The 22,948-nt window shown below is 37.2% G+C and overlaps 1 protein-coding gene across 12 annotated transcripts in view; it reads right to left on the bottom strand.

Annotated features, from left to right (window-relative positions):
- Window positions 1–22,948, bottom strand: part of NBEAL1 (neurobeachin like 1) — a 203,494-nt gene that overhangs the window by 10,899 nt on the left and 169,647 nt on the right. For 11 of the 12 annotated variants that reach the window (XM_070580766.1, XM_070580765.1, XM_070580771.1 and 8 more), the window contains 10 exons: window positions 22,337–22,477; window positions 19,048–19,178; window positions 16,242–16,351; window positions 12,256–12,373; window positions 10,579–10,676; window positions 7,871–7,987; window positions 4,072–4,161; window positions 2,752–2,861; window positions 2,195–2,367; window positions 1,150–1,244 (listed from right to left, as the gene is read on the bottom strand). In XM_070580766.1, the coding sequence (XP_070436867.1) occupies window positions 1,150–1,244; window positions 2,195–2,367; window positions 2,752–2,861; window positions 4,072–4,161; window positions 7,871–7,987; window positions 10,579–10,676; window positions 12,256–12,373; window positions 16,242–16,351; window positions 19,048–19,178; window positions 22,337–22,477 (1,183 nt within the window). Of the gene's footprint in view, window positions 1–1,149; window positions 1,245–2,194; window positions 2,368–2,751; window positions 2,862–4,071; window positions 4,162–7,870; window positions 7,988–10,578; window positions 10,677–12,255; window positions 12,374–16,241; window positions 16,352–19,047; window positions 19,179–21,517; window positions 21,652–22,336; window positions 22,478–22,948 lie in introns of all 12 variants that reach the window. The other variant, XR_011528531.1, reaches the window with a different exon arrangement.

The raw sequence follows: 22,948 nt of genomic DNA, 5'->3' as shown, positions 1-22,948 counted from the left end.
CTCATATATAAATTGAACATGATTTCATTAAGACTAAAATGGGGTTTTTTGAGGAGGATATGGTTAAAATATTTTTAAAGTTCATATGGAAGAATAAATACTCATATAAGAATAGCTGAGAACAGGGCAAATCTTCCTCAAGCAAAAAGAAGAAGATTGACAACAGATGTTAGCTGAGAGTGAATCTTCCTCAGCAAAAAAGAAAGGAAAAGAAAAGTAAAAGGAAAGAAAGAAAGAAAAGAACAGCTGAAAACATTTCTTTTATAGAGGAAACACAGTGAAGGAGAATTTGCCTTAGCAAATATTAAACTTAAAAAAAAAACATTTTGGTGTTGATACAGAAATAGGTAAGTACAAAAGAATGAGGAATCAAGAAAAAGATCCAATTCAGTGGGTATTCATTTATGCCACTCAGAAGTAAACAAAATCATATTTTTTAATACTCTATATTGTTATTGAACATATATTATATATTCTCTCTATATCTACATATTATATACCTAATATTATATATCTATTATAAAAATAATATTTTCTATATACTATATTGTTATACAATATATATTCTATATATACATGTTTTATATATCTATTATATATTCTATATTATCAAATATAGAAAAATTAATTATCAATGAATTAAAGATTTAAATCTAAAAAATAAAAAGAAAAGTATTAAAAGAAAACTTTTAGATAATATTTTTTATACATCTGGAGTGGGAGAGAGCCTGTTAAGCAAGGTAGAAAATTCAGAAACCATAAAGGAAGAAGACACTGCCTTGAAGCATTATTATGAGAGCACAATAAGGTTGATGAAAATTATAAATCTATAATTTCCAGTAGTCCCACCTGAAAGTAACATAGGAATATTGTTACGCTAACAAGACAAGAAAAATAATTGTTTTCCTAGAAGAGGTTAACAAGGAGGAGTTTCTGGAAAATAACAGAGGGTAAGGTCACGAATCAGACAACAAACCTAGGAAAAAAATGTGGTGATTGGGACAGGACAGAATGGGGGTAAAAGAACGGAAAGAAGCTCAAACAATCATTCAACGCCAGAGAAAAATTCACTACTCTACTAGAGCATCTCAACAGTATTCCCAGGGCGAACCTCTGATCTAAACCAAGAGTATTTAAATGTGTGACTACCTGCTGTGTTATCTGCCATATCATACACGTCGTATCTCTGGAACCAGAAATCAAATGTATTCCACAGTAATCTGTAGCTAAACAAGTCACAATATCTGTAAGAAGGAATTAAGAAAAATGAGATGGCTTGTTTTTGCTGGAACAGAACTAACAGGGCAATCTTAGTTTATGTCCACACTATTACTAAACCAGTTGTTCTGGCAGGGAGGAAGGCAGGAATGGCATTGGAAAAGCACTGGGAAAGAGCGACACAGGAAAGAAGCAGCGTTAAGGGCACGTAGGAGAGCCTTCTCCGGGGCTGCACCCTCCTCTCAGGTGAGGAGTGGGCATGGGTAGGGAATGCCTGTCAGTATCTTGGCGGGAGGTTAGGTGGCTTGAGATGGCCCCCCAGTTAATCCCGATACGCTTCTCTGCTCTCACACCCTCTCCTCCCTGTTCACCTCCTCCCACTGGCAACTGCAATCCTATAGAATATGTGTCCTTAACCAAAACAGTATGGAGCACACTGTAAATTCACAACATAAAATACATTTTGCCCAAACTGTAAAAACTTGATCTCAGTGACATCTTAGGAGTTACTGGTACAGAATTAGTAGCAGACTCCATTTCTCTTTCCCAATAGGTTTATCAAGAAAAAATCTACTCAGTGTTTTATTCTTATATTGAAGACTGAGACAACAAAAAGCAGCAGGTTAAACTACAGTCAACCATTTTATCTCTCTTGCTTTACTATTAAGAAGAAACGGGGCAGTTGATCTTATTCCACTATGACAGATTTTTTTTCCATTTTAGCTTAAAATTCTTATTTCTATCAACCCAATTTTTTGGATTTACCCTAACATCTTTCAGATACTATGAAGCTGTGTTTAATTTATGTAGTGCTTAGTATACCCAAAAATATATTAGATACTCTTAAAGAAAGCATATAATATTCATAACACTGCTCTATCAAAAAGTTCACTCAGCTTCAAAGGTAAAATTTAATGCTCCTATAAGGAGTACGCACACTTTTATAGTTTTTTGGGGAAAAAAAGTTAATGCTTACCCATGTGTCTGATGTTGTGTGAAATAACTTTGCCTTTTGTAAGTGACATCACTTGAATGCTATTATCCCAGTGTCCAGCACTGAAAAGCAACTTCGCATCATGTGATACTATAAATAGCTTAGAAGTGATCTCCAGCCCCGGAGCAAAAGGACCATTCATACTGCGCTGAGTTCTGTAAACATAATGAAATATTAGATTTTTCCTTAAAAAATCACTTAGATCAATATCAACTATTTTTAAATCTCTTTAAAAAAGAAATTATGGGGCTGGCCCAGTGGTGCAGCGGTTAAGTTTGCACGTTCCACTTCTTGGCAGCCCAGGGTTTGCCGGCTCTGATCCCGGGTGTGGACATGGCACCGCTTGGCATGCCATGCTGTGGCAGGCGTCTCACATATATAAAGTAGTGGAAGATGGGCATGGGTGTTAGCTCAGGGCCAGGCTTCCTCAGCAAAAAAGAGGAGGACTGCCAGTAGTTAGCTCAGGGCTAATCTAGTGGTTTTTCCTCGTAACAAGGTGCTGGCTGTACTTGTTTTACAGTAAATATTAATTTACTTACTTTGGATTTGTCACAGTTGGATCCCTGATGAACGTGAAGTAATTAGAAATGCTTCTGTCATAAGGCAGCCACCCATGGGTTCCGATTACATAATTCATGCTTACTGTTATCTGGAAAAAGAACATATGAAGAGGAAAATGAAATGAAAGATTAAAGAAAGTTGTATAGAATAACCAAATGCTAACATGATGTTAGCATTTATCATTCAGGGAAAAATGTGGGACTGTGTACGTAAAACATGAAACTCATCAAGAAAGTCTTAAATAATTTAAATGGAAAAGCCGTGTTTATCTTATTCAAAGAAAAGTTGTCTAATACATCCCTCTTTAGTAAGATTACTTTCCTCGTAATTTCTCAAAGTTTATTAACCTCTGTTAGTTGGCAGTCAGAAGTAATTAAGGGTCAAGCCTTACCATAAAAATATGATATATCATATACCACCTAGAACATAAATCAGAAGTATAACTTATGAACGATTGCTAAGAAGGTCTCCCTTCTTAGTGACAGTCATAGTGAATATTTTCTTTTAAAAATGAAAAGCTTTTCTCCCCCTTTGATTATAATAGATTTCCAAAAATATCAGGTAACTTTAAAGGCAACTTTAAAAATACAGGTATTGAAGGTGAAAATCACAAGTATCCTACCCCTCAAAAAGTACTATTATTATTTTTGTATCTCTTTCTAGACTCTCTTCTAAGCAAACATACAATATGCATAATTAGAAAAACAGGTCTAGTTCTGGAATCTCTACTGTTCACTGTGCTATACTCCATTTTTATAATTTCCAAGTGATAAAATTAGAGTAAGACAGACTTAGTTTGGTCCATGTGCCAGGGCCCCAAATCCCTTACTTGCCAGCTCTGTGACTTTGAGCAAGTTACTCCTGAGTTTTAATTTCTCATCTCACAGTAGCGCCTACCCTCACAGGATTGTTGGGTGGATTAAACAACAAAACTCCCGGAAAGCACTCATTAACATGCACGTGTAGTTAATCAATTCTGTATTATTTCCATTTTCATTATTATTACCGCTTTATGACAAATTTTAATATCTGATGTTATTTCTATTTTTGTTATACAAAATTTCCTAGTATTTTCACATATTTATTATACAAGATAAATTTTAGAATTACAATAACTACTTAAAATAAAAGCTGTGCAGATAGAAGATACATTTTTTTATACATGGTCAAAATAATTCTATAAAAATTTTCTCTATTATTTTTTCAAAAGGCTTTTAGAATACTGTATTTTCTCAAATTTTTTTGTAAGTTGTCATAGATATAGACACGGCAGTGTGAAAAGGTATAAATCAACTTACCAGTAATTCAGGACTGCCTTGGGACATAAAAGAACGAGATTGATTTTTGGGGACAATGGCCTTTATTAGTGGAATACCATCACTAATTCCCTATAAAATAAAAGACAGAGCTTTAGTGGCTAGTTCTGCTTACAATTTATTGCTTACAATTTATAGGTACAAATTATTGAAAACTTCTATTTCTTTAAACAAGGATGAAGCCTGTGAAATAGCATTTTACTCTATTAAAACATATCATCGGGCCGGCCTGGTGGCGCAGCGGTTAAGTTCGCACGTTGCGCTTCTCAGCAGCCCGGGGTTCACCGGTTTGGATCCCAGGTGCACACATGGCACCGCTTGGGACACCATGCTGTGGTAGGCATCCCACATTTAAAGTAGAGGAAGATGGGCACGGATGTTAGCTCAGGGCCAGTCTTCCTCAGCAAAAGAGAAGAGGACTGGCAGCAGTTAGCTCAGGGCTAATCTTCCTCAAAAAAAACAAACAACACAACATATCATCATTTAATTTAAAATGTAGGAAAGAAATTATACACCACGTTTGGATGGCATACTTGAAACTTCTGAAACCCATCACCTTCTATTCCACTACTCTGCTATTAAACAGAGATGCAGATTTCAAGGAGCGTCAACCATTTAAAACAGCCAGTGACTTAGGATCCTTCTTTTTCCCTTGCCATACTGACATGAATATAAAGTAGAAAATACAGACCATATAAAAGTGCATTTCTCAAACATGTCAGTGGGAAAACTGGTTATATTTTCTAGAAATTTCCTTTCTAAAAACAGATCTGTTCCATTAACGGAGGCACTCCCTGAAAGCCACAACAGGACCAGAAAACATACTCCTCAGAAAACATCCGCCTTTACCTTACTGCAACGTGGAAGAGAACAACGATGTGAACTATGTTTCTTGATGTGACAACAGTTCATAAATTACACCTAACCATCACTAGGTAAATTACAAGCTAAGATTATTGGGTATATACTCTGTGCCAGGTGCTGCTCTAAGACCTTTAAATGAATTAAACAATGAATTATAAACCATATAAAGTCAGTGCTTATCTTTTCTCTTCACACCATGAATTAATCAGGAAAAGAACAACTTCTATTTGAACAAGCATAAATCAAAATGGTGTCTGAGGAAATTCATTTATTAAGCTCTTGCTTTCACTGCCTCCTCCATTTTCTTCACCATTTTACCACCTAGGAAAAGATGACCTACAAAGAGGCCTTCTTTTTTCATACAAATGAGTAAGAACTTCTTCTCATATGATGATGAAAAGGGATTAACAAATTATTGGTACCCAGGGATATCTATTGTGTCCTTTATCCTGCTCCAGACACTGGTCCTGGGCATGGAACTCGGAATGTATTATCCCATAAAAACAATCTCACAAACGATTAGACATGATGAAAATACTTTATCAGCACGACATCATAAACACAGTATTACACATCCATCAGGTTATGGGTTAAATAGGTTTTTATGGGCTGCCTCATGTCCCGTAAAGAGTTAACAGAGCAGGACGGAGATTGCTCTGTTAGAAAGGCCCTCCTGCAAAGTTGGCCCTTGGTTGGCATCTGGGAACTTCGTGGGCAAAGAGTTCTTTACACTGATATAAAACTTGTCCTCAATGATAAGGGGGGCTCAAGGTACCCAGACTATCTGTGCAAACAATAGGGTTTATGCTGAACTCCCGCTCTTCTTCTGGCAGTCTGGAACTCTGGCATGTGCTAGGCACAGGGTACCTATGCGACCAGCCCTCAACAAAAACTGGGTGCTGAGCCTCTAATGAGCTTCCTTGGTAGAGAAAACCAAGTTTTCACATTTCTCTATGGGAAGAATTAAGCCTGTCCTGTGTGGCCCCACTGGGGGCGGACTTGTGGATGCTGGCACCTGGTTTCCTCCGACTTCACTCCCTGGGCCTTCGCCCTTTGCTGATGTCGCTTTGTAACCTTGCGCTGTAAGAGATCTTAGCTGTGAGGACAACTGTATGTTGAATCCTGGGAGTCCTTCTAGCAAATCACCAAATCTGAGGGACCCAGAGGTAAAATCACCTGGTCTTGGGGACCCAGAACACATCCTGGGAATTAGTCATCATTTCTAAGCATTGTTTCTGTGAGTTCTGAGTTCTAGGCAACTGACTTAGATGCTTTTGGAACACAACCAAATCTACAGAGTTTGTATTGTTAAACATTTAATAACTATCTCAACAAATGTGCATCTAGGACAACAGTAATGAAGAATATTTTGAACTGCTTTCACAAATATATGAAAACATATTTACATTAAAATACTGTGGAGCTTACTACAACATTGTTCATTTGAGTAAAATTCAGTAGAAAGCTGTAACTGTCATAAACTTCATAAAAACTTTTTAGGGGCCGGCCTGTGGCCTAGTGGTTAAGTTCGGCATGCTTGGCTTCAGTGGTCTGCGTTCAGTTCCTGGGCGCAGACTCACACCACTCGCCAGCAGCCATGCTTTGGAGGCATCCCACATACAAAACAGAGGAAGACTGGCACAGATGTTAGCTCAGGGTGAACCTTCCTCCAGCAAAAAGAGGAAGATTGTCAAGAGATGTTAGCTCAGGGTGAATCTTTCTCAGGGAAAAAAAATATTTATACCAAATTATCAAAAAATTCTATATAAAGATTTCCCAAGATATTGAACCTGAGAAGCACATTATGACGATGCCCTAATGCAGGATTTGACCAACTAGGCCTGTGGGTCAAATCCACCCAACCATCTGTTTTGTAGGCTGTGGGTAAGCTAAGAATGTTTTTTTACTTTATTTACTTATTTGTTTTGGTGAGGAAAACTGGCCCTGAGCTAACATCTGTTGCCAGTCTTCCTTTTTCGTTTCCCCAAGGCCCCAGCACTTAGTTGTATATCCAGGTTGTAAGTCATTCTAGTTCTTCTATGTGGGATGCCACCACAGTGTGGCTTGATGAGCGGTGGTAGGTCCATGCCTAGGATCCAATCCGGCGAACCCCGGGCCATCTAAGCAGAGTGCGTGAACTTAACCACTCAGCCATGGGGCCAAGCCCGGTTTCTACATTTTTAAATGGTTATATTTTAAGTAGTTTATATGTACCTATACAATATCCTTGATTTTGCCTGTGGATTACAAATTCCAAAACGTTTACTATCTGGCCCTTTAAGAAAAGGTTTCCCAACCTCTGCTGTGTTGCATGAGAGTTACTACTTGTTCTATGCACATCTCGAAACTATTCTTAGTAACCTTTTGTCATCATTTTTTGCCAAAAGAGTTAATATTATCTGTCCTAACCAAATCCATAGGTATGACTGCATTTCACATTCACATTCTGAACTATTCAAACTAATTCAATGTGTCTATTTAAACATCTGAGTTTGAAGGTACTCTTTCAATTACAGCATTGACTATCTTGTACTTGACTATTCCTTCTGATATCAGCAATCAACAATCTGATTTACTGGGCCATATTTTATACATGAGCAGCCATTATAATTAAGAATTATTTTAGACTTCCTCTACATATCATCTCAACTGTCACAAAAGGCAACTTAATTCAAATTATTTATTCTTCTTGGTCAAGAAAATGTGACTAGGAGAAAAAAAGCCACAAGAAACAGTTCAGACCAGCACATAGCAGCAAACAAGCTTTTAATAAGATTGCTTTAAAATCTAAGAACAGATTATTGTAGTACTATTTACTATTTTGGATTATATACCACCCCTACATTAAAGAATTAAAGGAACGTTGAGGTGTATAGAATTCAGAGAAAAACTCTGAAATTACCGAGTTGGACATTACCTCTATGAAAAATGACTTGAGTTCAGGAAGGTGTTGAAATAGGTTTAGGCTTGGAGTGTCCATTTTGGTCTGCTTCTGCACGGCTTCTTCTGCTGATAATCTAGGAGGGTGTGGTTCCTTCAAAATAATTTTAAGGAAAAACAATCCCACAATTGTGTTAGAACATCTCTCACTGTTTCCCTCACACATACGGGCTGCACCTACAATGGATTACGTACCGCTCAAGGCTGACAATTCCAGGCCGTTGCTCACACTATTATTCCCTCAGCAGAGGTCCTACCCTCTTCATTTCCAGAGAAACCCTACCTCTACTTCTCTTACTGATATCTCTCCTGAATTTCCAAGTCAGAATTAATTATTCTCTTTTATTATTTTCCTCAGAACATTGTTTTAATTAGTACTTATTTCTTTCTATGTTGGATTACATATAGTTGTTTATGGTCTGTCTTCCCCAACTAGGCAGTAGGTATCTTAAAGCCAAAAAACAAGTCTTATTCAGTTTTGGATTTTCAGCATCTAGTAACCTAAATACAGTAAATGCTTAATAAATGTTTGATAAAATTAAATGCATTATTAAAAAGTCAAAATTTGCAATATGGGTGAATCTTTAACTCCTGAAGTAAGATCAAAATGTCAATATTATCAGAATCAAATTTATAGATATTATTGCATTTCTTTTCAAATAAATTATTCTTCCTTAACTTTAATGTCAGAGATATAGAACAGTATTACTTTTATAAATAAGAAGTGACAAATCAAATTAACATTCCAAAGGCACAGTTAAAATGCAGAAAAGAATTCTACCGAAAGGGGATTCTTCTATCTCCATCATAAACTATTAGATTATAGGAAACAGATGTGACAGCTATAAGTACTTCAATATTTAGCACTCAATTATCCATGTGAATATCATTCACTTTATTTTAAATCAAAGGCTGATTTTGTGTCATTTTTTATGGTGATAAAAAGCTAATTAGCACTACTCTTGTTAAAAAAAAGAAAAAAGAGAGAGAAAGAGGGGCCAGCCTGGTGGCACAGCAGTTAAGTTCACACTTTCCACTTCAGCAGCCCTGTGTTTGCTGGTTCAGATCTCAGGTACGGACCTACACACTGCTTATCAAGCCATGCTGTAGCAGGCATCCCACATATAACGTAGAGGAAGACAGGCATGGATGTTAGCTCAGGGCCAGTCTTCCTCAGCAAAAAAGAGGAGGATTGGCAGCAGATGTTAGCTTAGGGCTAATCTTCCTCAAAAAAAAAGAGAGAGAGAAAGAAAAGTAAAGCAAGTACAAAAATATTATAGAATCTATATGTCAAAGCCCAAAGAAGTGTTCTGTTTTATTCTGTTACTTTTGCCTTCTGACTCTCCCGGCAGGAAAGGGATAATGCACTGATTTCAAACACGACCATTCTGTAAAAACCAATGTTGGAGGCTTCAAATAAACTGTTGCTAAGAAATAGTAACAATTATAAAGCTTAGTCTGACAACCCAACTAACAGAAGTACATTTGTAAGCCAGAGTTTAGATATATTGTTGCTGCAACAGCTTGGAAATTTCAATTCAACAATATTTACTGCACACATACTATATGCAAGAAAGGTACAAAGATGATTAAGAGAAGGTTGCTGCCTTTATAATATAGTGAAGCAAGTGAATAAACAAACAACTAACTAAGGCAGAAAGAGTCATAATTAGGATGTAAATAACAGCCCATAAGAACATGGGAAAGTGGTCTAGTTCTCCAATGGGGCTCACAGCTATGAATTGAGAGGAAACAGGGCTCGGTGGAAAGGCTTTGGAGTCAGATGGCCATGTGTGCAAATCCTGCCCAAGTCACATCCTAGCTGTGTAAACTTGGAAAAAGTATGTGATTTCTCTAAAGTGTTGTAGGCTAGGTATTAATTTCTATGAGGCTTGGCTTCATCAATCACCTGAAAAAGGAGGGTAATTGGACATTTACTGAAAGGGTTAGGTGAACCACCTAGCACAGTGCTTGCAAAAGAAAGTGTCAACTTAACAAATGGCGTATTATCGTGTATTCCCCATTTCTAAGCTCATCTACTAACAAAGATCAAGACATCTTTGAAAACTAATTTCTATGAATCCAAAGTTGTATGCAATCAGGAAGACAATAATTTAACTTCATAAACTAGTATGGGGAAAGAAATACAGTAATATTTATAATTTGATTCTATAATTTGATTTTTAGGACTGGATGTGGGTTCTGGATGGTAAGTCTCCTCTTTGGGCAGATGTCAGCTATGAGAAGTCTTATACATAGAATGAGTCCCAATGTAATGACAGTTTTAATGGTATAACCTAACTGCAGTATTCAAGCATTCAGTTAGAGCTCCTTCTCCATTTAAATAAAGGAGCGGCATCTCACTGACAGGGGCCTTCAACCTCAGCTTTTCCTTTCTCAGAAATAACAAAATAAGATGATTGGCTTTCTGAACAACTATAAATCCTCTGTAATTTAAGAGTAATTGACTGCATATGTGAATTTTGACTGCGATATTTTATTATTTCAAAATGGGAACAATCATTTAAATCTATTTTTTTTAAGTGAGAGCATAACTCTTCTGAAATTCTAGATAATTCTGAAATAAAGTTTTAAATCATTAAAATCCTTGAAAATACTGGCAGTACTATTCTTTAGCAATTAAATTCTAGACTTCTTATGTAATGAATAACTTCTATGATTTACCTTTAACAGTTGACAAGGTGTTTGCCCAAAATTATTAATCATCCCTTCTAAGGCTTTTCTTTCCTTCTCATCTGTTAAGGCATCCAGATCCACAGCTCCTAAAAGCAAGAGAAGCAGTCAACTCACTACAGAGTGAAAACAAACCAGCCAACGCACACAACTGATTAATATATCAGATTGATATATTTTCAACAAAATATTATCCCATTCCTCAATTTATGAGAACATTGTAAAGAGGTGATTTTTGAAAAATCAGTAAAGCTTCAAACATCACAGATGTATAAACATAAATTCCATCCAGTATAACTAAAATACTTTAAATAAAAGTTAACTTGCAGTCTATAAAAGTTTCTCTCAGAAAAATACAAACTATACACTTAATTGTTTTCTTCATGATAGTCAAGCTGAAACAAATGTAATAACCACACAAACATACTGCCATAAGTTACTGCCGATCTAACACATGCTGGGAAAGGTGATACTCTGGTTAATTGATTATACCCTGCCATACTTAATATGGATTGTTAAATGGCTCTTAATTGGCCAAACTAGGTAAGTCTGATTTCAAAGTCTATGCTCCTAACCACCATCCTATACTACCTCCCAATAAAACTATTATCAAATGAATATGGCAAAAGGTAAAAACATGTCTATTTACCAAAAGTCATATGGGCTCTGCTCAAATTCACCTAACTTCACACTATCCACAATCTTTAGAACTATTAGCTCTACTGAAGGACTGGAAAAGAAAGAACTATTTCCTAAGCCTTTCAAAGCCTTCAGAAAATGTTCTTGATCCTGAGGTAAACATTAAAATAATGTCATTTTATCATTTGAAGAATTTTTTATTTGTAATTCTAAAGGTTTTCTTTCAAAGTCTGCTAATAATTTAATACTGAATATTTAATGTAGGACCCGACTCAACAGGACAAATACGACCAGAGATCAGAAACTTCTATGCCACCAATAATTGACATTTATATTTAGATTTGCATACATACTCTTAAATACTATTTTTTTTAAAAAGCATGAGTCAATCTTTCAAATAGAAAAGATTACTAGGGGCTGGCCCCATGGCGGAGTGGTTAAGTTTGTGTGCTCTGCTTCAGTGGCCCAGGGTTTTGCCAGTTCAAATCCTGGGCGCGGACATGGCCATGCTGAGGCGGTGTCCCACATGCCACAACTAGAAGGACTCACATCTAAAAATACACAACTGGGGCCAGCCCGGTGGCGCAGCAGTTAAGTGCGCACGTTCCACTTTGGCAGCCTGGGGTTCACCTGTTTGGATCCCGGGTGCGGACATGGCACCGCTTGGCAAGCCATGCTGTGGTAGGCGTCCCACATATAAAGTGGAGGAAGATGGGCATAGATGTTAGCTCAGGGCCAGTCTTCCTCAGCAAAAAGAGGAGGATTGGCAGCAGTTAGCTCAGGGCTAATCTTCCTCAAAAAAAAATAAATAAATAAAAATACAGAACTATGTACCAGGGGGCTTTGGGAAGAAAAAGGAAAAATAAAATCTTTAAAGAATAATAAAATAAAAAAAAGAAAAGATCACTAAAACTATTTTTTAAATGTAGTCTTTCTCATATTAGTTATGTCCAAAATACCATGCATAACACATATTTAATAATATTGTCTATCAATATAATGCAAGAGAAAAAGCACATCGGCTTATACCTTCATAACTACAGTAATAGAAAACATTGAGTGCCTCTACTGCAGCCGGCCCCCTCTGTTTATAGCCAAAAATCAGATCTATCCATTCATGAAGATGAGCAGAAACATATTCAGACTCCTGGAAAAAGAACAAACTTAATAATTAACATAGAGATACTTTACAACTACAATGTAAATATGTATACTTTAAACGAGTAAGAGCAAATTAAGCATTTCTACACACAAATCTTACCGCTATAAATAAATAATCTCAAAATCATGTTAAAACGTTTTTTCAATATCTACTACATATATTGCCTATAATCTATCTAGTATAATGTAGACATCATATTTATTAATATTTACTACATATGCATCTCCTAACTAATGGGTGAAGAAAATAACAAATATTCTAATAGCGCAAACATGAACAACAAAAAAACTGATGACAGCTGTGGAATGCATCTTTGTTGTGAAATCTCCATTGAAATAGTTGTGTAGAAATCCAATTCAAGGACACAGTGAAACCACACTGCAGCTGATGAAAGACGGCTGCAAATCACTCCACCCACCCCACCTACCCCACTAAGAGGTGACTGGGTGGAAGGCAGAGGAGCCTATTAGTGATGTCTTGAAACACAGTAAGAAAATCACTACTGGAGACAGGAGAAAAAGGGACGCATATTTTAGTTACAGGAAAGATATAGAAAGGGTACCAATGGGCTTGTGAATCTGGGGATGGAGATTTTCAGGCAAAATGTTTTTAAGTGCTAATTGGCTTCTTTTAGCTGCCTGTGATAAAGTGTGGGAGGAGTAACATGAGTTAAAACATGAACTCTTGGGGTTTTAAGCATAATTTAAAAAAAATATATAGGAGCCAGGTCTTGCTGGGTTTGAAATAAAGTTATTTCTAATTTTCAGGATCACTAGAGAGCAAAGACTCTCAAAGCGAAAAACCGCCTAAGTCAATGATCAAATCAGAATCTTACCAGTAAAATACGGCCTCAGGCAAAAGTTTAGTTTAAGAGTATGGGTATAAAACAATCTGTTGAGACCTCAAAGATTTAGGTTGTGCCTCATAGACCCACTCAACTAGAAAACGGAGCATCTTAGGAATCTTAAGGGCATTTTCCCAGAGGAGCCTCCCACTCGGTCCAAAGGAGATAAGGGACTATAATGTAAGGTAATGCAAAATGGTTTTTGTCCAACAGAGTTGACATATGAGAAACCCATAAAATTTTAAAAGAAACTGTAATAGTTCATGAAGCTGAGAACAAATGAGTTAAAATCTTCCCTAGGTTAGAAGAAGGAAAACAAATTGAGGTAAGCTTGGCTAACTGCAGCTGTGCATACTCAGCACAGTCAACTGTTGTTAAAACTAACCAGATATTCCTGTCCCTCCTTGGTATATGAGTGAGTTGTTTTTCCCTGGAAGTCAAGGTCCAGACCGTCCAGAAGGAAGGAGACTCAGTCTCACAAGGCCAAACGAGGCTGAAGGCGCCAGCCAGCAAGGCCACGTGCTTCCCCTCCTCTGATTAGAGTTTCAGAGAAAAACCCTCTAGCTTCTTCCCTATGAGGAGGTGGATTTGAGTTTTAGCTCCCATCTCCTCGTCTGACTGCCTTTCAATAATAAACCTCTTTCTTTCCCATAAGCCTGACATTTTGGTGATTGGCTTACGCAGCGCGTCAGGTAAATGAAACTAAGTTTGTGTTTGGTTTCACTCAGACTGAGACAGAAACTGTTCAAAAATGAAGAGAGACCTTTGCCTCCAACTTACTATGGTAGGAAAGAAGCTGGCAAAGATACTCATGTAAACAATGCTTTTATTTATTTTTTAATGGAAAAGAAAGAATGACTCAGAGCAGGGAGCCAAGAGCCCAAGGGTAGAACAAAAGAGCCACGGAAAACCACTCTCAGGGAACAGCAGAAGGCCCAATAAAGGAACCGAGAACACAGCCCTGCTGGAATTCAGAGTTGTTATAAACCAGTTTCTGCTGGGTGCCTCTTTTTTCTCTCCCTTTTGAATGGGAGTGTCTATCTATTACTGTTCTCCTGTCCTTGTCACACGACTGTTACGTGGAGGCAGATAACTTGTTTCTACTTCACAGTCTTCAGCGTAGTTTCATGCACACATGGATTTGATTTAGATCACTAACAAGATTCTGGACTTCAGGCCTCACGCCACAATGCAGGGATCAGCAAACTACTGCCTGTGGGCTGCCAGATTTGCAGATTAGTAGAACACAACCACACCCATTATCTTTTGTAGTACAATGGCACAATTTCGACACATACCATAGAACCAAGGAAAATATTTCCTATCTGGTCCTTTACAGAAAAAGTCTGCAGATCCCTGCCTTAATGAGATGAGACTTCAGGAGGGTCCTCGGAGGAAGTATGTCATTTTCCATGTAGAAGGAATGTAAATAATTTGTGGCCAGAAGGCAGACTTTGTGTGGTGGAGTAAAGATGGCTGCACTTTCTCTCTCACTCCCACTATTGAGAGAAGAGTTGACTTTCCCTCCTCCTGAATCTGCGCTGACCCTGTTACCCAGTGGCAGACATGATGCTGTGACAACGAGCAGCCTCAGGCCTTAAGAAAATCTGGACGCTTCCACTTTTGCACTCTTGGGGAGCCCTGAGCTGTCACGTAAGAGGTCTGGCTACTCTGCTAGAGAGACCACATGAAGAAGAGAGATCCTTGAGATACACGGAGAGGATGAAAGGTCCAGCATCCCAGTATCTCAACGCAGCCTCCAGAAGACTCCAACCTCAGCAGCCACAGGACCGACAGGGCAGGAGAATCTCAAGCAAGACCAGGAGAACTGCCCAATTGAGGCCTGTTATCTCAGAGTCACTGAGAGACAACAAAATGGCTATAGTTTAAGTCACTAAAGCTTGGGATAATTTGTCCCACAGCAATACATAACTGAAACACAAACTTCTAACATCTTATAAATGAGGAGCATATCTTCCTAAAATCCTGGACCCCTACTTCATGTCACAGATACTACAGAGGAAAGCATCCGAGAAGTTCCTGGCTAGCTGATAAGTAACAGATTATTTTTTCAGAGCTGTTTTATTTTTTTCCCAATTTCTTATTCATGCATAAGGTTAATGTTTATAAATATCATAATCTAATCCAGAATTTTGTAAATTTGACAAACTGTGTACTAATGAGAAGGAATGTTTCCAAGTATTGGCCTAACTAGTTTCATAGTCTGCAACATTTTGGTTTAGACAGAGAACTAAGTGGGCTACTGTGGGGAAAAAACCCACATCATCTGCAAGATAACCACACAATATCCCGTTAAAGTAATTCTCACCTGTCCTTCAATTCCAAATTGGAAACTTAGCCAAAAACTAGTTATATTTTTTTAAAGTGGCATTTAGGACTTAGTTGTCTTATTAAAAACTTACTGAAACCCTTCAGAGAAAACAAAAATGTACTTATCCTGTTAGGTTTGAAACAAATGTGGGAACTACAAAACATCAAACCACATCAGGATGATGCTTGGAGGGCAGGTGTGAGTCGCTCAACAAAGGGACACATTCTGAGAAACGCATCCTTAGGTGATTTTGCCATTGTGTGAACATTGTAGAGGGTACTCACACAAACCCAGAGGGTATAGCCTACGCCCTACTACCACCTAGGCTATACAGGACTGATCTTATGGGGACGCTGCCATATCCGCGGCCTGTCCTTGACTGAAACACTGTTATGCGCCGCATGACTGTAGTTTCATGTATTAACAGGCAGATATCTTATAGAACTGACATTTGCTTTGCTATATATCCTTTGACTGTCCTATATTCTCACTGTATCAGAAGATCCAGAACCTCAAAATAAATTACTATGTTATACTTTCAAGAACAGCATGTACAATAGATTACAAATTAATCTAGAAAAATCATTAATAGTCAGGTATAGTTTACTCCATCCTCTGGAAAACACATACATCTTTATCTTATTACTCTGTCTCATAACTAAACACAAAAATCTTACCAGAGCTTTTCTATGTTTATAGATGAAATCTTCAGCTGACTTAGCCCATTTGGGGAGGATGACATCATTCACTAGTTCTTTGGAAACTTGTAGACGACCCAAGTTAAACTCTAAGACATAAAAGATAAATGCATCAAATCATTTAGATTTAAATAAATCAAGTAAAATAAATATGAGGGCACATTCCTTAGCAATACTGAAGTCTTTTTTTTCTTCTTTAAGAGTGAAAGATGAGAATCAAGTTTCCTTCTTGATCTAAAATCACTGAGTAGGTAAAAATAATTCTTATCTGTGGGGGCTGGCCCGGTGCGGTAGTGGTAAAGTTCCTGTGGTCCACTTCGGTGGCCTGGGTTCATGGGTTCAGATCCAGGGTGTGAACCTACAACACTCATCAAGCCATGCTGTGGCAGTGACCCACATACAAAATAGAGGAAGACTGGCACAGACGTTAGCTCAGGGACAATCTCCCTTAAGCAAAAGAAGGGACACTGGCACCAGATGTTAGCTCAGGGCCAATCATCCCCATCAAAACAAAAAACAAAAAAACTTATCTATTGGAATGCCTTTTATCAGTTGATTAAAAAGACAAAATGAAAGTAAAATTAGTTATTACATGGTAAATCAGATTAATAATTGATTTTCTGTTGAGAAAAGTGGGGGAAACTACAGCTATGACCAAAACCTTAATCTGAACAAAAATGCAACATTAAGTATTCTTCTTATATTAAAAATAATTAGCACAGTTCCTCTAATGGTTAATTTACAAAATACAGCTCCTGAGAGCTTGCTGGTGCAACTTACACCTTAACCTCACTCAGTAGAAGAGTTATATTTGTCTTATGGAAGAACAATATACTTATATACCACTATTCTAAGTAGATACTGACATCACAAAGATTTGCTCATATAGTTAGAACACAGTATTTTGAGAAAATTGTCCCAAAGGTGAGGTTTTCTTGTTCATGCAGTGTGCGGAGGGAAAAGTGTTAACACAAAACACCTTCATGAAAGAAGCTGCCTTAGGATATCAGTGTGTCTCAAAGGCGGAGAGGTTGAAATGTCACAGAAGGATAGGTGCGCAGGGTCTCTGCCTTCATTAACCCAACTCCTGTACAGTAGATACTGTTGGCCACCTGAGAGCCACTCCTCCTTATTTGGCAGCAGAAACTGGATTTTATTCAAGAGCCCATCCCTGCCCTCTGTTTCATGCCTGCTGCAGGTGACTGGTGTAGGGGTTGGTATGTGACCCAGCTCTAGACAATGAGGGAGGTTATGAGAAAGGTTTTCTCACTCTTAGGAAACGACACAAAGAATTAACAGTCCCACTTCTTTCTAAGATGCTGTTGCATCTGCCTGTGATGCCTGGAACTGCTTTAGTCGTTTGTAACAATGAGAGGAACTAGCAGAGGACAAAGCCAAACCCTTGGAACAGCAGAGTGAAAATACAGAAAGAACTTGGCTTTGATGATGTTGTTGAGCTACTTGAAGCTACCATACCTCACTGTTTTCATTATGGAAAATACTAAAATGTTCTTGATTGCACAGTTATGAGTTTGTTTTATTAATATTAACACTAATGTTAATTAATATTTGTTGTCATTCTAACTAATTTACTTTGCTTTCTCCCACCCAGCACATTTCAGATGAAGAGGCAACGTACAGTTAGAAATGGAGGGCTCCAGCACAGTCGTGCAAGACAGCAACTGGCTGCCTGTGGTGAATGGCAGAAATTGTCAAGCTGAGAGCACCTTCAATTCCAAATTTAATCTGCTCGTCCTCCTAACTCAGATACTCTGCTTTAGGAGACTCCAGTCCTAGGGCTGAAGGAGAGCCCACGATCAGACTCAGTCAACAGATTCACTTGATTTTCTGAAAGTGACCAATTCTAACTGCCTTACTCAGAATCAGATGCCGTGCCTCCAAGAGCCTGTCCCAGAGTGCATGATCAAAGGATGTGAAGCCCTGGATATGCTCTCCCCAGAGAGACAGATAAGTCTACTGAGGTAGAAAGGGTCAAACATTAACATTACTTGCTAGGGGACGCAAAAGAAGTTGGTAATGACCCTTTGACACAGGAATTTCCCTAAAGAACACCAGTAGTAACAATCTTGCCAATTTCCTTATAAGTACTTCATAGAAAAAGCATTTGGATATTTTTAAATATTTAGTTCCATGATTCTCTACTTCAAAAACATAATACAACTTTTCAAATATTGTAGTAACTTATACTCTGTCATTATTTTCAATTTGCCTCATGTCTTCTTCTCTAAGTCAGAGTCAGCAAACTTTTCCTATAAAGAGTCAAAGAATAAATATTTTTGGCTTTGTGAGCCCTTATGGTCTCTGTTGCAACTACTCAAATCTGCCATTATACTGTGAAAGCAGCCACAGTCTATATATTAATTAATTGGCTGGCTGTGTGCAAACAAAGCTTTATAAACAGGTTTGGCCAACGGACCTGTAGTTTGCTGACCCCTGGGCTAAATCCTCATCTTATCTAACTCAAACGCTTTTAAGCTAAGTGGTTATATGGCTGGAAGAGCATATGGCCATTTTGCTTCTCTAGTAAACACCGTACTCTGACAGGTTCTCCTACCAATTGTTTGACTCACTTATCTTGGTCACTGGAGCACTTCCCTGAAAGGTAAGACCAGCGCCTGGGCATCAGCTAAGCCCTGTCACCGAGTAATACACAGTCAATGGACCTTAAATCCTCTATAGGGCATCACAAATATGTCCTGAAAGATATTTTTCAGGATCCTCCATTGGGACTTTTGAGTCAAAATGTTAATCTCCTATTTCTTACCATTTTGATTTTCTAAAAACTCTGGGAAGTAGAAGAATTCAGGAATAAGTTCCTTTACATCATAGGGATTGTCCATGAGAGCCTGCCAGGTAGCAGGGATGGAATGGAACTGTCGATCTGCACAGTCAAACCTGCATGTGGAGATTGAAAGAGAACAGCGAATGTCCAGTGAGAGCAGCAACAGGCAGGAAACAAACCTTCAAACTCCCCTCAGGTTTCCTATTGACTAGAGTTTCCCCTTAACGTCTAAACACACAATTTGTTCTCCTTTTTATGACAATCTATCTTTCATATTTGGTTGTTAGGAACTAAACACTGTAATTTTAATCATTAGTATCATCGTAGTTAAAACAGCTGAAAACCAATTCACACTGGACAAAATTTTCAAGTAATTAAATATAAATCTAAGAGACTTTTAAAAAATGGTATAATTTTTGCTGAGTAAAGTTTATTCCAGAATGTGAATAAATGTTATTTGGATATTTTAAAATCACAGAGTTTGTCCCTCTAAGCATTGTGGTGGTGACATATGTGGTTAACAGAGCTATAGGAATGCTTCTGACTTAATCCTCGATACAGAAATATCTTTACAAACTCTTCTGCCAAAAACCAGAGGGTGAATTAGGAAAATAGTTCTGTGGCTAAAGCTTTATATTTTACTTGCATATATTGTTATCTTATTTTAACTTCATTTTTAAGTTCCATTACAGGCCTAAGGAAGTTGAAAGAAGCTCAAATGGTCATGTTGCAATTTCATTATATTTTCTTTAATCACAAAAAGCATAAACCCCTTCTCTTTCTCTCCTTTGACATTGTTTTCCTAGGTTTATTTCGTAAATAATGACTTACTAAGTGACACTGATGACTAATTTTGACTCTTTTTATGCCTACTAATCTTGGTTTGGGGCAGAGCTGAACTTAGCAGAACTCAATTTAATTATAGTCAATGACTGGGTCACCAATAAAGTCTAATGATGGAGTATCCAAATTCAAGGAGAGGTACAGCTTTAATGCTAGAATCTTTTCGTTTGGGTCGGGGAGAACAGCTTTACTGAGATATAATTAACATACATATAATTCACCCTTTCTAAGTAGACGATTCAATGATTTTTAGTCTATTCAGAGTTGCCCAACCATCACCACAATCAATCTTAGAATATTTTCATCATTCCAAAAAGAAACCCTGTATCTACTAGCAGTCACTCTCCATTCACCCTACCTCCACCCCCCTGGCGACTACTTATCTACTTTCTGTCTCTGTGGATTTGCCTGTGTTGTACATTTCATGTACTGGCAGCCCTCCACATTGCAGGTTCCCAATCCACGGATGCAACCAACTGCAGACTGAAAGCCCTATGATGGCTGTGTCCTTACTGAACATGTAGGGACTTTTTAATTGTCACTATTCTCTAAATAACACAGTATAACAACTACTTATGTAGCATTTACACTGTATTAGGTTTTATAAGTAATCTAGAGATGATTTAAAGCATATGAGAGGATGTGCGTAGGTTACATGCAAATTCTACCCATTTTATATAAGGGACTTGAGCATCTGAGGTTTTGGTATCTGCTGAGGTCCTGGAACGAATACCCCTCAGATACCAAGGATGACTGTATACCATACAATACGTGGCCTTTTGTGTCTGGTTTATTTAGCATACTATGTTCAAGGTTCACCCATGTCATAGCATGTGTCAATCTTTCATTCCTTTTATTCATTCATGGCCAAATAATATTCCATTGTATGGATATACCACATTTTATTTATTCCTTTATCAGTTGATGGAAATTTGGGTTGTTTCCACTTTTTGGCTAATATAAATAACGCAGCTCTGCATACTTGTGTGCAAGTTTTTGTGTGAACATTAGTTTTCAATTATCTTGGGTATATATCTAGGAGTGGGATTGCTGGGTTATATGGTAATTCTCTGTTGAATCCTTTAAAGAACTGCCAGATTGTTTTCAACAGAGGCTGCATCATTTTACCTTCCCACTAGGAGTTCACAAGGCTTCCAATTTCTCTACATGCTCATCAACACTAGGTACTATCTGTCTTTTTGATTATAGCCATCCTTGTGGGTGTGAAGAGGTATCTCAACTTGGTTTTGATTTGAATTTCCCTGGTGACTAATGATGCTGAACATCTTTTCATGTGTTTATTGAACATCTGTATATCTTCTTTGGAACCATGTCCATTCAGATCCTTTGTCCAATTTTTAATTGGGATATTTGTTTTTTCATTATTGCATTGTAAGGGTTCTTTACATATCCAAGATACAAGCCCCTTATAAGACATAAAATTTACAAATATTTTCTCCCACTGAGTGGACTGTCTTTTCACATTCTTGCTGGTGTCCTTTGAAACACAAACAGAATCTATTTTTGAAGCTTTCTCAAAAAATAATTTATTCATAAAAGCATTAAAAGCTGAAAAGATCCAGTTATACTTTACTGGAGGAAAAATTACCTGCTATCATGGCAAATGTAACGTTTGGAGAGGTATAGTGATCTTGAGGTCAGAGTCTCTTCTTGAAAGTCAAGTCACTGTACTGTATAAAGACCCAGGAATAAGGGACCCAGGCTAATTTTAAGACATAAAAGCTACATGGAAAGAGAGTAGAATAGACAATATTTACATAGCTTTCAATTGGGCAGGAAAGGCAAAATGGTAATGTTAGAGAATAAGGCAACCTGGAGACAAAATGTGAATAAGTAGAGAGCTATCTGGAGGCTACATGGGGAGCCGAGAATTTAGGGAGAAGTTTGCTCCTCTAGGATCATTAAGAAAATGTGAAACGCAGGTAAATTATAATATTGACAGGCAACATGATAGACAGTGATGCCACGGATCTGTCTGAGCTGCTACTAATAACGTTAAGAGCTCCTCATTCCTCCCTCTTTTCATTCTTCTTGATTGATAAATATTTTTAGGGGGACTACATAGCATTGATGAGTTTTGAAGCTCTGGTAAATGTTTTAGATCTAGGTCTAAATCAGTTCCAATTCTAAATTTCCGGTATGTTCCTAAAACCAGTAAGAATCACAAAGGTACACCGCATAATAGTAAAAAGGAATTTATCTTAAAAGTCATTTGCATAAGTCAGTTTGAATGACTCATTCTAAAACTAGTATGGCTATTTTTATCTAGAGGTTATTATATGAATCAAAACTTAATAGGAGAGAATAAAAAAAATAAGGCCCTGTTATACAGTACATTATATGAAGGCAAAGAGTTTCAACACTAACACATAGTTTTAAGAAAACATCTTATTTACCCAAAACATACCTTCCACTCTGAAGCTGGATGTGGAGGGTGGTAAACGGTTCTGTACGAATAAGATAGTGCATAACCCCGGCAGAATTTGAGTAGTGAGTACCATAATGAAATTTATCAATAGTTCCCATAGGATCCTCAAAATTTTCATATCTAAAAAAAGAAACTAAAGTTTTTTAACCACAATAGTAAAAGTAAATTAGGAGGACATAAACTTGTACTGCATTGCTGAAAACACAGTTTTTAATAAGTCCTTTTTAATGTTTCATTATCTATGTATTTGTATCATCACACCACGTTAATAAATCAAAAAAAATTTATTCATTAATATCTTCTTCTGAACAATGAAATGTCATTAACATTGGATTCTTGAACAGTTTTGTACTATTCAATAATACATGTTCACTGTAAATAAATTAGAAAGCAGAGAAGCAAAAAAGAAACTTAAAATCAACTATAATTGCACTTTCCAGAGATAATTCATATTGACATATTGGTGAACATCTGTCAATCTTTAATGAATAATACAAATATATTTTAATATAAAAGTGCTATACATAATATATTGTTCACAACTTATTTTTTCATCTAACAATTTTCTATTAATGCCTTTCCAAATGATTG

Source organism: Equus przewalskii, chromosome 17 (assembly GCF_037783145.1).
Source record: "Equus przewalskii isolate Varuska chromosome 17, EquPr2, whole genome shotgun sequence".
NCBI lineage: Eukaryota > Metazoa > Chordata > Mammalia > Perissodactyla > Equidae > Equus > Equus przewalskii.
The sequence above is the reverse complement of the archived record's forward strand: the minus strand, read 5'-3'. Positions and strand labels throughout refer to the sequence as shown.